This window comes from Trichoderma gamsii, assembly GCF_001481775.2.
Source record: "Trichoderma gamsii strain T6085 chromosome Unknown Scaffold_21.2, whole genome shotgun sequence".
Lineage (NCBI taxonomy): Eukaryota > Fungi > Ascomycota > Sordariomycetes > Hypocreales > Hypocreaceae > Trichoderma > Trichoderma gamsii.
In genome coordinates, this window is record NW_020171358.1 from 231,387 (window position 1) to 246,367 (window position 14,981).

Genomic DNA, 14,981 nt, shown 5'->3' on the forward strand with positions numbered 1-14,981 from the left:
TAAGAATGTCCATCTGGATCTTTCCCGCCCTCTCTATCTAAAAGTATGTAGTACAAAAAAAGGCGATAATTTTGAGGAATCATTAGGGGCTATGTGGCGGGGGTGCATCAGCGGTAGAAGATCGTTTTATTTTATTTTCCTTCCATTTACTGGGAGAAGTAGTAGTTCTCGTCGGTGGTACGTCCTCGGATGTACTGGGGCTCGGTGCCGCGGACGTAGATGTCCTCGAACAGGATATCGGCCTTGGTCTCGGGGACGGGCATGGCCTCAGCGGCGGCAACCTCCTCAGCAACGTGGGTTCGGGCAGCCTTATCAAGGCCCTTCAGCTCCTCCTCAGTGCTGACCTCCCAGTCGAGGATCTTCTGCTTGAGTCCGGCAATGGGGTCGTTGGTGGAGCGCATGCGCTGAATCTCCTCACGGGTACGGTAGGTGGTACCGGGGTCAGACATGGAGTGACCACCATATCGGTAGGTGACGTATTCGAGAACCATGGGGCCCTTGTCAGCAACGGTCCAGTCCTTGCCGTACTTGACGGCAGCCTTGACGGCGAGGACGTCCATGCCGTTGACCTTGAGACCAGGGATGTACTGTCCACGCTTGTAGTAGTCGGTCAAAGCAGAGGAACGGGCAGCAGAGGTACCCATACCATACTTGTTGTCTATGGTGTGTTAGTTCCGTTCGGATAGATTAGAATGCATCTTTCAACTTACTCTCACAGCCGAACAGAGCAGGGAGGTTCCACAGCTTGGCCATGTTGAACGCCTCAAAAACCTGGCCCTGGTTGCTGGCACCATCACCATACAGGATGATGCTGGCGTTCTTTCGGCCCTCGTACTGGTGGGCAAAGGCCAGACCGGCACCGACGGGAACCTGAGCGCCGACAATACCGTTACCACCGTAGAAGTTCTTGGCGAACATGTGCATGGAACCACCCTTTCCGTAGGCAATACCCTCACGGCGACCAAGCAGCTCGCCAATGATAGATCGGACAGTACCGCCACGCATCAGGGCGAAACCGTGGCATCGGTAGGAGGTGATGATGTCGTCCTCCTTGGTGACAGCGTGCTCAATACCAACAGCAACAGCCTCCTGACCAGTAGACAGGTGGCAGAAACCGCGAATCTTCTTCTCCTTGTACAAACGGTCGGCAGCCATCTCCATCTGTCTGAGCGATTATTAGTATTTCCCGTGACAAAGCGGCTCCTGAGGCTCTCGTTGCACCGTACCTGATGGAAACCATGTCGTAGTACATCTGCTTCAGCTCCTTCTTGGTGACATCAATGGTGTAAGGGGGAGGGTCCAGCTCGTAGGTCTCGAAGCTCTCGTCGCTGAGAGTGACCCGGAAGGGCTCATCGTCGGACTGTGCGGGACAGCTGTTAGTCTCTGTTCAACGGTGTTCTTTCGCTAGCCATTGGTAGCCAAGAATATCCAATTCGTCCGCCCCATTCCTCGAAATTCCATGCCGCATCACAAAGAAAAGGCGCATCAGACATACCTTGGGCACCGACTGCGAGAGGGAAGCTGAAGCGGCATCGGTGGTGACGGCCCGGCTGGCGAGGGCAAAGGAGGCAGGGGCCCTGGCGCGCAGAGACGCAGCCCTGGGGACTCGGAGAGCTGCTCTGGAGAACATGGCGACGACTGGATGCGCCTCGCGGGAGTTCTGTGGAAGAGGTTGATGGATGAAGTTGGCAAAAGGGCTCTTGGAGCTGTTTAGGTTTGCGAAATTTGGCAATGTTGAGCATGGAGGTTTGATTGTTGGATCGCGCTAGGCTGCAACGGGGATAGGGCGGGATTAATTTGCGTGGGGCTCACGAAAAAAAATAGATGCGGCGTTTCAGCGATAAGCGATTGGGCCGCAGTTACTCCGACAATCCGGATTCTTCCTTGAAGTCTTTGATAGAGGGTAAAAGCTACCCTGGAGCCGGGTCACGCGCGCGCGTGATGGGACCCATAGGCGATGCGCCCGATCATTAACGCGTCTCTGCCTGCTCAACGCGTCATGCTAGCAGCTGGGCTGTACAGAAGCAGCTGTCGGTGCCTAGGCACCAGAACCACTAATTCACCAGCTCGACCTCGCTATAAATATTGCTCTGTTCACGCCTTTGCCCTTCTGAGATTTGCATCAACTCAATTGATTCGTCGCTGGCCATCTGCATCTACCGGTGCATCCTACAACATCATGGCTCCGAAACAGGCAACTCTGGGGTATGTGAAGCCGTCGCAGCAGACGATAGGGTGTGTGGTGGACTCGATTGACGCAGCATGTGACATGAGGCCGTGGTATGCTTGAGGTCGAGTTTGATTGCTAATTGTCGCGGGTATTCAGGAAATTCTTTGGGGCCAAGGCAGCTGCACCAGGAAGACAGACGACGCTGGCTTTTGCGACCAAGGCGGGGAGCAAAGAAGCAGACGAGGCTGAAGACGAGGATGATGCAAGCACAAAAGAGAACTCGGATCCAGAGAAGGGTAAGGCGTTTCGCCATTTTTCTGCTTTTGGCCGGAGCTTGATAATTGACTCGTGAGCAAAGATTCTAAAAAACGCCCACGGCCACCAAAAAAGAGCACGGAAGCAAAGCCCAAATTAGATGAAGAAGAAGAAGACGAGGCTCCAGTTTCAAAAAGAGCGAGGCGAACAAGGGTCAAGGTTGAGGATGACGAGGATGAAGCTCCTCAGTCGTCCCCAAAGAAAGAAGAAGCTCCGAGCAGTCCCCCTGCCAAAAGAAAGAGGTCACGGAGCCCCAAGTCAAGCCCAAAGCCGAGGTCGCAGTCGCCAAAGGCAGCCAAGATAAAGAAGGAGAGCGAGGATGTTGCTGAGAAAGCTGCAAAAGAGGAGGAGCAATCTTCAGAATCAGCATCGGAGGCTGATAGCGACGCGGAACCAAAGCCAGCTGTTGCTGCCAAAGCACGCAAAGCTCAGCAAACAATGCTCCAGAAGCAGGAGAAGGATGCATATCCTGATTGGCAGCCTGGCACCCCTGTACCATATGCAGCTCTTTGCAAGACCTTTTCGCTTATCGAGCTGACGACGAAACGGTTAATCATCATGGAGTATTGCTCAAAGTTCCTGCGTCAAGTCATGCGACTCACTCCTGATGATCTGCTGCCTACCGTCCTGCTCATGATCAACAAGCTGGCCCCGGATTACGCCGGCATTGAGCTTGGTATCGGTGAATCTCTCATCATGAAAGCTATCGGAGAAACTACCGGAAGAAGCCTTCAGGTTATCAAGGCTGATCAGAAAGAGATTGGTGACCTTGGTCTTGTGGCTGTGAAGAGCAGATCGACGCAACCAACCATGTTCAAGCCAAAAGCGCTGACAGTAAGAGGCGTCCATCAAGGCTTGATGAGCATTGCGACGGTCACTGGTAACGGCGCCCAGGGTCGCAAAGTTGACGGTATTAAGAAGCTTCTATCTTCTTCAGACTCTCATTTGAAGGAGAAGGTGGATATCAACAAGGACAAGGGCGGTCCAAGTGAAGCAAAGTATATTATCCGATTCTTGGAAGGCAAGCTTCGACTTGGCTTGGCAGACAGGACTGTTCTGGTTTCATTGGCTCAAGCCGTTGTAGCACATGAAGCTGAGGCGAGAGGGAAAATACCCACTACTGCAGATTTGGAAAATGGCGAGTCTACTCTCAAGACCGTTTACAGGTATGGACATGATCTTTTGTGATTCCTGCAGATATGAAACTAATAGATGACAGCGAACTACCAAGCTACGATGTCATTATTCCTGCCATGATGAAGCATGGCATCGCCAATCTGAGAGATCACTGCAAACTCCGACCTGGCGTGCCCCTGAAACCCATGTTGGCCAAACCAACAAAGGCTATTACAGAGGTTTTGGACCGATTTGAGGGCCAGAAATTCACGTGCGAATACAAATACGACGGTGAACGTGCTCAGATTCATTATGTGGCCAAAGATGCCGATCAAGATTTGGATGCATCTACCCAAGGATCGACTAAAAAAATTGATTCGGGTGTTGCCTGCATCTTCTCTCGAAACTCGGAAGATTTGTCCAAAAAGTACCCCGACGTTCTTGAGAAGCTCAGCGCATGGGTCAAGGAAGACACAAAGAGCTTCGTTCTCGACTGCGAGACTGTGGCTTGGGATGTGACTGAGAAGAAAGTATTGCCTTTCCAGCAACTCATGACTCGCAAGAGGAAGGATGTAAAGGCCGAAGATATCAAAGTCAAAGTTTGTGTCTTTGCCTTTGACCTGCTATATCTAAACGGAGAAGCAGTCGTGGAGAAGTCACTTCGCGAGCGCCGCGAACTCCTCAGCACTGCCTTCGTTCCGACTGAAGGCGAGTTTCAATTGGCAACTCACATGAACGGCCAAGAGCTGGATGAGATTCAGACATTCTTAGATGAGAGTGTCAAGGCATCTTGTGAGGGTCTGATGGTGAAGATGCTGGATGGAAAAGAAAGCGGGTACGAGCCCAGCAAGCGAAGTCGAAATTGGCTCAAGGTAAATAAGAGTGTCTATTAATTGCTCTACTCAACTCCAGCTAACACCAGATAAACAGGTTAAGAAGGATTATCTCTCTGGCGTTGGTGACTCTCTTGACCTGGTCGTCCTGGGAGCTTACTATGGCAAGGGTAAAAGGACATCAGTCTATGGCGCTTTCTTGCTAGCTTGCTACAACCCTTCTACCGATGTGTACGAGACGGTCTGCAACATCGGCACTGGCTTCTCGGAGCAAGTTCTCGAAGATCTCCATACCCAGCTCTCCGAAATTACAATTGCCCGCCCCAAGCCTTTCTATTCACATTCCGCAGGCGGGCAGCACCAACCTGATGTGTGGTTCGAGCCACGCTACGTCTGGGAAGTTAAGACGGCGGATTTGACACTGAGCCCTCGGTACAAGGCTGGATGGAAAGAAGGCGTAGACCCAGCAGGCGAGAAGGGCATCAGTCTGCGATTTCCCCGATTCATCAAGATTCGAGACGATAAAAAACCTAATGAAGCGACGAGTAGTAGGCAAGTTGCGGAGATGTACAGGAAACAGGAGAGCGTGACGAAGAATAAGGGTCCGTCAGTGGATGACGACTTTGAATATTAAGAGGAAAAATTAGACGGCTATCTATCTTTTTTGTCTATCAATACTGGGAAACGGATGGAGAATTGGATTTCATCTTTACGGACGGCTTGGTTGTGTATGAGTTATGAGATGCATTGATTTCTAGTGGTCGAGCACTATTATGTATTATGCAATATGCGCCAAATTCAGCTTTATTCATCATTACTATTGTCCAAAATTGAAATGTCGAATAGCTAATCCTCTATAAAGTGTAGAATACTGTTAGATATCGCAAAATGAAACCGTCCTACAAACTCCATATCCCTACTCTATAATATTGACCCCCTATCCGTGTCATCCGCATCATCCCCCGGCCGCAAAAGGCCTCTCTGCTCCTCATCACCTCCCTCGTCCATAATCCCGCTTTCTTGCTCTCTTATCCTGGCTCCGGTTCTAATAGGCGCAGAATAGTCGGCTGTTGTGCGCCGCGTTTCGTCCGCGCCATTGAGGACATACCAAATGTCCTTTTTCGTGAGCAGGCCCTGCAGGACACCACGGTCGGTGAAGAGCATGTACCGCAAGCCTAGTTTCTGGAAGTAGGATACGACGAGGTGCAAGCTCGTGCGAGAGGGCAGTGTCAGCGGGGTTTGGTCCATCCACGGCCGGAGATCGAGCGTCGTTCGAGGGTCTGCGAGGGGCTGGTGGGAGAAGTAGGCTTCGGTCTCCGGGGGAAGGCTGCGCGGAGACTTGGAGGCTGTTTTGAGATTGTAGCTTAGCTCTGCGCGGGAGATGTAGCCTAGGAGGATGGCGTCTCGGGGGTCGGAAATGACAGGAAAGCCGCGGTGGGGGTGCATCTCGAGGATGCTGTTGAGGGATGCGATTGTGTGTCCCGTGGCAGTGAGGACGATGAGGTCCTCGACGCGGGTCACGATGTCGGCGACGGGGACGTCGGGAATGGCCACTTCGGCGCTGTTATCGAGGAAGGGGTATTCGTTGAAGTGAATCCAGGACTCGTAGATGCCGCGGCGGGAGAAGGCGTCGCCAACCCATTTGGAGATCATGACGGCGATCATGATGGGCAAGACGTAAGTGAGGGCGCCGGTGAGCTCAAACATGATGACGACGATGGAGACGGTCATGCGAGTGACACCTGTGAGGGCCGCTGCTGCTCCGACAATGGCATAGGTAGCGGGCGTGACACATGGCGTGTCAGGAGCACAGGTTCTGAAGAGGAAGAAGCCGCGAGCGTTGTCCACCCAAATCTCCATCAATATGCCCATGGCACGACCGACCAAGGCGCCGATGGCCATGGACGGCAGGATGATGCCGGCGGGGATCTGGAGGCCAAAAGTGATGGTGGAAAGAAGGAAGCCGACAAGGGCGGCGAAAATGAGGAGGACAATGGTGCCGGCTGACGCTGCGCCGGTTTTGCACAGGCCAATCTGGTCGTCCAGGTTTTGGGAGCATTCGGTGAATAGATTGGACACGAGGTCTGAAGCTTGAAACTTCATGTAGTGGTTTGGATAGTTTACGAGGGCAGTGAGGAGGGCCACTGCCAGTACTTGAGTGATGGGGCCGGGGAGCCAAGATTTGGATTTTTTCCATCGAGCGACGGCCATGTTGGCTTTGATGAAGAGGCCGCCATAGACACCCTGTGTAGTCTGATTGTTAGCTACTCACACAGAGAGATGATCTTAAAAGAAGATAGACTTACGCCAATGATACCCAGTATGGCATACGGCAAGATCTCAAAGCCCTGCCAGTCGTGGCTATACTTTGTCTGGTACATGACCAGCTTGCCAGATCTAAAGGGGTCAAAGGCCTGAAGGATAACGGCAGCGGACATGGCGCAGACGAAGCTCTGCCACATGGTCTTGTCAGGGAAGAAGTATGAAATTTGCTATTTTCAGGAATTAGAAACACAGACGTCCCAACCGTTTTGGATTAATGAAATCTCTCACCTCAAGACTGAACAGCACCCCTCCAATAGGAGATCCAAAGGCAACCGAGATACCAGAAGCTGCTGCAGCTGAGAGTACTTCTCGTTTTCGTGCTATAACGGGATTAGCTGAATTTCAAAGAAAATTGAGTTTCGGCAAGTTCTCTACTTACCTTCATTGTTGTTAATATTGGAGAATAGCTTGATGAACACGTTTGCGCAGCAACATGCGACATGCACCAGGGGGCCTTCTTTTCCCAACCACATTCCCGACGACACGGCGAGAACCTGCCCAGAGTAAGCTTAACATTCATAAACATAGATTATAGACAATCTCACCAGACCAAAAGACTTTGTCACCAACGTCCAAGGACCCAGGAACTTGCGAATGACGAAACCGCCCAAGACGGTCTTGATCTCGGGGATACCGCTGTGCTTGGCATAGATGGCATATTCCTGCACGAGCAGTGCCGCACAGTACGCAAAGAGGACCCCGAAAGCCAAGAAGAAAAAGTACTCAATGAACCACTTGCCCGCAGCCGAGTGGATGCCAAGCGCCTCGCTCCAGAAGCGCCATCCCGCGCACTTGGAGCCCTGGTCGTAGCCGTAGCAGCAAAAGTTTTTATTCAAGTAAAAGTGCCCTCCCTCGGGCCCGCTCGCGCAGAAGCCCAGCTTGATGTCGCCCAGCCAGTCGGTGGTGATGTCGATGAGGGCCGCAATCACGCCCACCGCCAGGCCCGTCAGCAGCAGCACGATCCAGACCTGACTGGCGTCCAGCAGGTGGCGGATGTAGCTGACGATGCCGCCGCCCGAGCTCGACGACAGCACGCGCAGGCGCTGGCGCTCCTTGGTGTACTCGAAGATCCAGTCGATGGCCGTCAGGTCCTCGTAGGCGACTCGCCGCCCGGGGCCCTCGGCGTACCAGTCGTTGGGGAGGCCGTCTTTGGAGCTGGGGCGGGAGCTGCCAAAGACTTGGTCTCGCAGCGAGCCCGCGGCGCTGGCCAGCGATGCGAGCGAGGTGGAGTGCTGGTGGCCATGATTATTGCGATTGTTTGAGCGCGGGTGATGCGACTGTGGCGGCGACGAGGACGAGCCGGCGAGCGTCGAAAAGACTCGCAGCGGGTTCGACAGCAGCGCGGGCTTCTGCTTGCGCTTAAAGGACAGCGGCGTGCTGAGGTCGCCGTGGATGGGGTCGTGGTCGAGGATGTCGCGATCGTTATCGTCGTCGTCGCCGAGGAAGTCGAGCTCGTCGCGGTCGTCGGAGGATGCTGGAGTGACAATGACGGGCGTGTGCGATGACGACGAGGAAGGCTGGTGCTGCTCTCGCGGGCCGGCTCCAGACATGATGCGCCGCGGTCTATTCCATCGCCTCGGCCTGGGGATCCGAAACCAAAAATCCAATAGGCAGACGCTGTCGTTTTTGTATAGAGGCGCTCGAGACAGCTGAAACTAGGAGCAGCGCAAGGGCGGGTTTCTGGAGTGGATGGTGATTGGCTGGCGGGGCTCTGGCGTTTTGGTTTACAGCCACTTTATAGACATTTTATGAGGTTGATGGCTGTCGTGTCAATGACTTCGATGTTTCATTCTCACATCATATCCTAAATCATATTGCCTCTTTATACAAATCTGCGCACTTCAGGCTCAGTCCTTCTCCAACGTTCGACTCCATACAGACATCCTCTTGAACATTACAACGCATCATTCAGATTCCATTGCCTAAAGCTTATCCATCATCTGTTAAGAAACTTAAAAGATGGACTCACAAGAGGATAAACCCGGCCCAGCGTCTGCTGCAGCCGCCACCTCTCAGCAAGACGAAGCAAACATTTCCAAAATCGAATCTCTGGTCCAGGCGCAAGACGACACCCAGCGATTTGTGGGATTAGCGCTTCTCAAGTCCGTCCTGGACAACTCCCCCGAGCTCCAGCAGAACCATGGCGTTGTCCAAAGGCTATGGGATAGTCTCCCTGCCAAGTTCCTCGATAGGCTTCTGCGCACAGGGTCAGATCCATCGAAGAAGGATTCAAAAGAGATGCTCGGTTTGGCTGTGTCTGTTTTGCACACATTTGCCGTTTTTTTACCCGAAGGAGCAACGTCTCAGCCCAAGTTTACGGACAGGATACCCAGGCTTGTTAGTGCTGTGTTGAATGGGTAAGCCAGGCTTTCATATCAAATTCCACTGAATTTTTTTTAATTTTATTTTATTTTATTTTTTTATTTTTTTATTTTTTCATGTTTGCTAAGACGTTTGAATAGATCAGAAGAAACAGTAAATATGCTGTTACAGCTCCTCTATACTCTTGTGAGCTGTCAAGAAGGTGCCATGGCACTTGTGAGAATAGACGACTTGAGCTCCATCACCGAAATTGCGCCATCACACGCTATTGCAATGGACATTCTACTACACGCTTGGCTAAATGCCATGGTTGTTGTCGACGACGCCTCCTATCTAGCTAATCATATAGATCGCAATGTGCAGTCTCTTGTAGCTTCATTCCGAGGCACTGACGCCGTGACGCTTCTCGAGTTTCTGGGGCAGCTGCTGCGGCAAGCGAGCTCAGAGGTGAGCACTACCTACAAAAGGCATGATACGAATTATCTACTAAGCATTACTCAACTTTAGGTTATCCCAGCAAATCCCAAGTGGCTCGGTGCAGTCGTCAACTATGTTCGAAATCTTGTAACCAGTCGGCCAAACTCCGCAGCCCGGTCAGCCTACACAAACGCTGCCGCTTCTCTTCTTCGCGTCTATCCCAGTGCAGCTTCAGAATTAATATTCAAGGTTGAAAAAAGCGACGAAAAGCCATTTTCCTATTTATTCGTCAACCTTCTTCTAATTGATATCCGCTCTTCGGCACCCTTGTTGCTAGAGCAGCTCAACAAACCGGGATACTCAAATCTGTCTCGTCGACTCGCATCTGCATTTGACATTATATGCATCTTTATCGGGCATTTAGTCCGCTCGTTGGAAGATGAGTCTCTAGAGAGTCTCGTCATGTCGCCGGACAATCTTCTTAAACTCCGCAAGGGCATATCGGAGACTATGTCTGTAACCATTGAATACCTGCGTGACAGGTGGGATGCTACATACGCTGGTGCCATGGGACTACATCCAGACGCTCGATCTGGGAAGACGGAGACTTCAATGGGATCTCGGCTTACCCTCACATGGGACTCTTTGGAGAATATCGCAGATGAAGACCCCTTTATTCTTTCCGCTGTGAGGGCCCTCGCCCTGTGGCTGCGCGAAGACGAGAATGACATGTTGAGAAAAGAAGCTACTGGGTTGACGGATATGTTTATGGATCTGTACCGTGGCAGTGTGGCGGACAAGCTTGATTTTCGATCACCAACTTTGGTTGCCCTGGAAGCGTTGGTTCAGTTCGAAAAGGGCCGAAACATTCTTCTTCAGCATGATGGCTGGAAGACGCTTAGCCAAGACCTGTGTGAAATTCTCCGACAAAACAATGCCTCTGCTTCCAACATCAGCGAAAGTGAGACATCTCGCGGCATCGAAATCATCCGCGTTCTTCTCCAAGTGGCCGAGGAAAGCAACAGTACCAACGAGGAGTGGATGGACCTCGTTACGGCGGTCGCAGCGTGGGACGTGTTTCTCCCGCCGCAGGATTTCTCCCCTCCTCTAGTAGTCTTGGGGCTCCAGGTTGCAGCATTGCAGCTGTGCTGCGCGTTGTTGATTAAAGCGAGTATTGGAATGAGGAAGAGATTTGCGCATTCTGTTAGTGCGCTGGTGGGTATTGCGACGCAGTTGGGAAAGGAAATTCCCAGAGAGGGCGTTTTGAGAGAGGATATTGAAGATGTGTTGGAGGTTCTGGGCAACTTGTCGCAAAGTATATAAAAGTCACATGGTAGCATAAAAGCTTATGAGAAGTAATGAACCAAGTTCCAAGTTGAGATTCAATGCTTTTTTCTCTATACCGCTAATGACACACATATGTTTGTCCCCAGAATCCATCCTCCTCATCACCTCGCCTCGACAGCCCCCTGCCTTACAACCTCCCTCTCTGCAGCCATCGCAGCCATTGCCTTTGCCCTCTTCTTTTTTGCCCTGCGGATTTCAATCTCAACGTGCTCCATCTCGGCGTTAACAGAGACGAGTCTCGGGATGGCCTCTTGCACGGCCTGGATGGATAGCGTTTGAGCAGTTCGAAGGGGCTGAGGGGCCAAGAGACCGAACCAGTGCAGAGGGTTGTGAATCGGTTTCTTTGCCTTCTCTTCATCCTTTTTCTCTTGGTCAGTTTGCTGCTCTTCGGCGCTGTCTGCTGGTTTTTCCTGGGCATTGGTGATGTCTGCCGTTTCTTCCTTTTCTGTCTCTTCCTCTTTCAAGCTGTCGTTGCGTTTTTCAGCTTCCTCCTGCTTCTTATCATCGCCCGTAGCGCCATCAACAGGGTGATTCAGGTTCTTGATTGTAAAATTGGGTACATTGTCCTCTGCGAGCTCGATGTCCAACACTCTCAGAGCGCGCATCCTCTCATCGTAGTGGTCTTGGCCATATCTCATGCCCCGCTCGCCGGTAAAGTTGGCTCGGGCAATGTTTTGATAGACGCCGGTCTGAAGCTTCGTCAGCTCTTCCCGCAGGCGCGAATACTCGTCTATGAGGGACAAGTAGCGCTCTAGCAGGGAGTCAATATGTTGCTGTTCCATTTTTGAGTAGTTGTTGGCTGATGGATGGTTCATGAAGTTGGGAGATTGACGTCAGTGCGTAGCTCTTGAGGCTCTGAGCTATGGTGGGGTGAGCCGAGCTGAGCCACAGTATCCAATTTTCAATTGCTCTTCAGCTCTACACTACGGTGACTACCTACGCTCCAAACTAGATTGCAGTAAAGTAATGAAATTTGAATATGATTTTGTAAAACTTACATTGTGAGGCTAAGTAAGAGTAGGGATACTGGTGATTTAATACATATTACACCTGCAAATTCGGCTAGGGATGGAAACAAGTTGGGTAACAAAAGCTTCGTTGCCTCCGCACTAAAGCAGTCCTGCCTACCCTTGAATCCAAGCATTGAAAAGTCATTCAGTCAACATCACGTTGAAACTAGAACTAGCTATTCAAAACGCATCTTCTTCTAATGAATAGTACTGTAGACAAGAAATACATAGAATCTGAGCTCGGCTTATCAATTCCAATTTAGCAATAGCAAATTGCGGTTGAAGAAATGATAGGCCACTCAGTTACGACATACCATTTCAAGAGGATTTCTGGCCATGTAAACTTACCCAGGTTCATACTTTTAGGTATGAGATTGATAATAACCTTGGAAGCCTTGGAAGCCATTTCACTGGCAATTCCTCTATTGTTGCAATGCTTCGTACAATCCACGGAAAGCTTATGGAACACACCGCATCGACACAAAGCTCATCCTGGCAGTTGTGTAATCACGGGAATATGCATTGATCTTCCGCCGCCGTGCTTACGTCGTTACACCATTATGCAATCCCTCTTGTCCTCCCACTGTTTAACATGCTCTCACCGGTTTCGGTGAGCTGCAAGCGCAAACCGCAGCGTAGCACGACAGGCAATCCCGTGGGCGCTTCGCACATGGTCAGGTGCATATTTGCAATTCTGCGCTTCCCCTTCATTTTGCAATGTGCCGCTCCGTGCGAGGTGACGAGTAGTATTGAAGCGATGGCCCTATATTAGCTGGTAGGTACTAGTAGTAATACCATTGGTACTCGTGGTGATATGTAGTAGTAGTAGCAGTAGCGCAGGAAACAGTCGGATGATTGCCGCATGGTGCGTTTCGTATCGCGCTCTAGGAGATCACCTCTGATTGCCGACGCAGGACTAGATGAGCCGTACCGGGGGGAGAAGCTTCGCGAAACAAGCTTGTGGACAGCAATCGGGGAGAGGAACCGCTAGTGAGGTCGTCATTTTAATTTCAAGTACTGCCTACTTCTACTTACAGCGGCGCCAAGTTACGGAGCTCGATAGATTGATTTGATCCGTTTCAAGCGGGCAGATCGAGGACACGGGGACTAGAGAAGATGAAGAAGAAAAGCCACAACGGCGATTTTACCTGGTGGTGGAAATGAGCTCGCTAGAAAGGGAGAAAAAAGGAAGTAGTAGGTGTCTCTCGTTTAAGGAGGTTGCTCACGTGCACCTTTTAAAAATGCTAGGAATATGTCTGGGGCAAAAAAGAAGTCATCGTGAATACATGTCCATAGGCAGGGTCTTGGGTAGGGAGGCCTGGTACTGGCAGCATTAAAATAGCACACCTTGACCCTTTTTTGTCGTTTGTCGTTTGTTCCTTTTTCTGTTTGTAATAATGAATAATGGCACTGATGTTTCTTTTATCAGCGAGATGGCGACGTGAGACCAGAGATACGCGCGGCACAAAGAACACGATCTCTCTTCTGGTTTCGAGTTGATTTTCTTTCTCTCTCTAGTTGTCTCCTTTCTTTGCTGTGTCTTACAGTAAGTAGTCGTGATCCGGCTTGCATGAGCTGAAACTTTGGCCTGGCAGTAGCCGGTTTGGCAGATGGGCTTGCAAGGGGCAAAGAGCCACGCGGAAGACGCCCCGGATGCGTGATCCTGGCGATCAGCCTTTTTGGGGGATGTCTTTCTTGTTTCCTTTTCTCTGCGATTCTTTCGGCCCTTGGGGGCTGCAATGCAATGCGTCGAGTGGCGTTTAGACTGCAGCAGAAGGATTGCTGGAGCTGCGTGCTTTGGAACCCACGTCATCAAATGCAGAGTGAAATGTGATGGTACCTGCATAGGGGGCTTGACGAGGTGGTGGGAGTCATACTATTGATTCGTGAATAGGCATTGGAATGACTGCGTTGATGGTGATATACGTCATCTGAAGCCCTTTGCGATGCAAATCAAAGGGTGTTGTTGTATCGCTTTGTTCTGTTTGTTTCATGCAGATGCCTTTTGTATCTGATACCCGCCAGGAGCTAGGGGCTTTGGGTGGCCCAAGGGCGCTGGTATGGAGAATTGCCTGGTAGCCAGTACCTCCGCAGCGGATTTCGCATAGCATCTGGTGCAGCCCACCATTTCAATAGAGAGCTTGTACTTGAATGGCATCTATGAGATCAGAAGATGAACATTGCAACAATGCACAATGTTCACAGGCTTACCGAGCGCTGTGTAATATCAACAGCCAGTGGCATGTTGCATCCTGCTCTCTCTCCCAAATCGCCCTCTCTCCTGAAGTCATCAGCCAAGACGTCCGCAACAGGAAAGTAGACCATCGTCAACGAACCACCGCCCAGCCTCTTTGCCTGCCTCCCTGGCCTGGTCCGCCGTTGTCGCGCATTGAGGCAGCCCCCCCAATTCCTGCTGCTGCTGCTAGCCTGCTACGTACAGATTATGGCCCATCAAAAACCCCCTTCAGCCACCAGCCTGCCCGCATATTGTTACCTGTACTGCACGCGTCCAGAGTGGTCGAGATAAGATGCTCGCACATTAGGAAGCCGACGGCAGAGTACATGCTGCCGTTCTTGCAGAGAATAGGCACGCGAGGCTGCATTACACAGACTAGTAGTGCCTCTACCTAACTCCCAAGGCTCAACTCCCTTCATCTGCTGCGATGGCCTCCAGCGCTGGATTTGCGGTCCGCCGCTGGAGCCGCTGCGATAAAGAGGCAGCAAGTCAGGCGGGATCCCCCCACCAATCACCCTGCCTGCTTCACCGAGCCATCACCAACCCCGTCTCTTTTTTGCGAGTCTCTGTGCAAAGTACTGCCGTATCTCTCTCTGGCGCCCATCACCGCCCTTCTCCTGATTTGTCCTGTGTGATTTTGGCTGGACCACCAGCTGCTGTTTCTTGCCACAATTACTCGTAGTCTCAATGATATCAATGATACTGTGTACTGCTACTTGCTACTACTGCCTGCTAACGTCAAACTGCTATACCTGAACCTCGCTAGCAGATACCAAGCCCTCTAACTCCAGTCCTCTCTGCTGTCTGTACTCGGTGACGGTGGCTGCTCGCAGCTCCCAAGCCAAACAAGGCAAGGTCCGCTATAAGGGCTTCCAGCACTCCTCATCGCT

At 51.4% G+C, this 14,981-nt stretch overlaps 5 protein-coding genes across 5 annotated transcripts; 2 read left to right on the plus strand and 3 right to left on the minus strand.

Moving 5' to 3' along the window:
- Positions 1 to 146: 146 nt before the first annotated feature.
- Positions 147 to 1,630, minus strand: TGAM01_v206279 (pyruvate dehydrogenase E1 component subunit alpha; the record flags this gene model as incomplete). Its single annotated transcript, XM_018807007.1, has 4 exons — positions 147 to 658; positions 711 to 1,165; positions 1,227 to 1,360; positions 1,496 to 1,630. 4 exons carry the CDS (start codon positions 1,628 to 1,630, stop codon positions 147 to 149), a joined length of 1,236 nt encoding a protein of 411 aa, XP_018659708.1.
- Positions 1,631 to 2,179: 549 nt separating this feature from the next.
- On the plus strand, positions 2,180 to 5,068 carry TGAM01_v206280 (DNA ligase 1; the record flags this gene model as incomplete). The annotated part of the gene is made up of 5 exons (XM_018807008.1): positions 2,180 to 2,205; positions 2,327 to 2,466; positions 2,529 to 3,651; positions 3,705 to 4,473; positions 4,532 to 5,068. The coding sequence occupies 5 exons, from the start codon at positions 2,180 to 2,182 to the stop codon at positions 5,066 to 5,068; spliced, it is 2,595 nt and encodes an 864-aa protein (XP_018659709.1).
- Positions 5,069 to 5,355: 287 nt separating this feature from the next.
- On the minus strand, positions 5,356 to 8,309 carry TGAM01_v206281 (chloride channel 3; the record flags this gene model as incomplete). The annotated part of the gene is made up of 5 exons (XM_018807009.1): positions 5,356 to 6,678; positions 6,741 to 6,926; positions 6,988 to 7,079; positions 7,139 to 7,253; positions 7,305 to 8,309. 5 exons carry the CDS (start codon positions 8,307 to 8,309, stop codon positions 5,356 to 5,358), a joined length of 2,721 nt encoding a protein of 906 aa, XP_018659710.1.
- Positions 8,310 to 8,718: 409 nt separating this feature from the next.
- TGAM01_v206282 (hypothetical protein) lies at positions 8,719 to 10,821 on the plus strand (the record flags this gene model as incomplete). The annotated part of the gene is made up of 3 exons (XM_018807010.2): positions 8,719 to 9,116; positions 9,222 to 9,528; positions 9,589 to 10,821. The coding sequence occupies 3 exons, from the start codon at positions 8,719 to 8,721 to the stop codon at positions 10,819 to 10,821; spliced, it is 1,938 nt and encodes a 645-aa protein (XP_018659711.2).
- A 125-nt stretch (positions 10,822 to 10,946) lies between these two features.
- Positions 10,947 to 11,627, minus strand: TGAM01_v206283 (hypothetical protein; the record flags this gene model as incomplete). The annotated part of the gene is made up of 1 exon (XM_018807011.1): positions 10,947 to 11,627. One exon carries the CDS (start codon positions 11,625 to 11,627, stop codon positions 10,947 to 10,949), a length of 681 nt encoding a protein of 226 aa, XP_018659712.1.
- Positions 11,628 to 14,981: the final 3,354 nt, after the last annotated feature.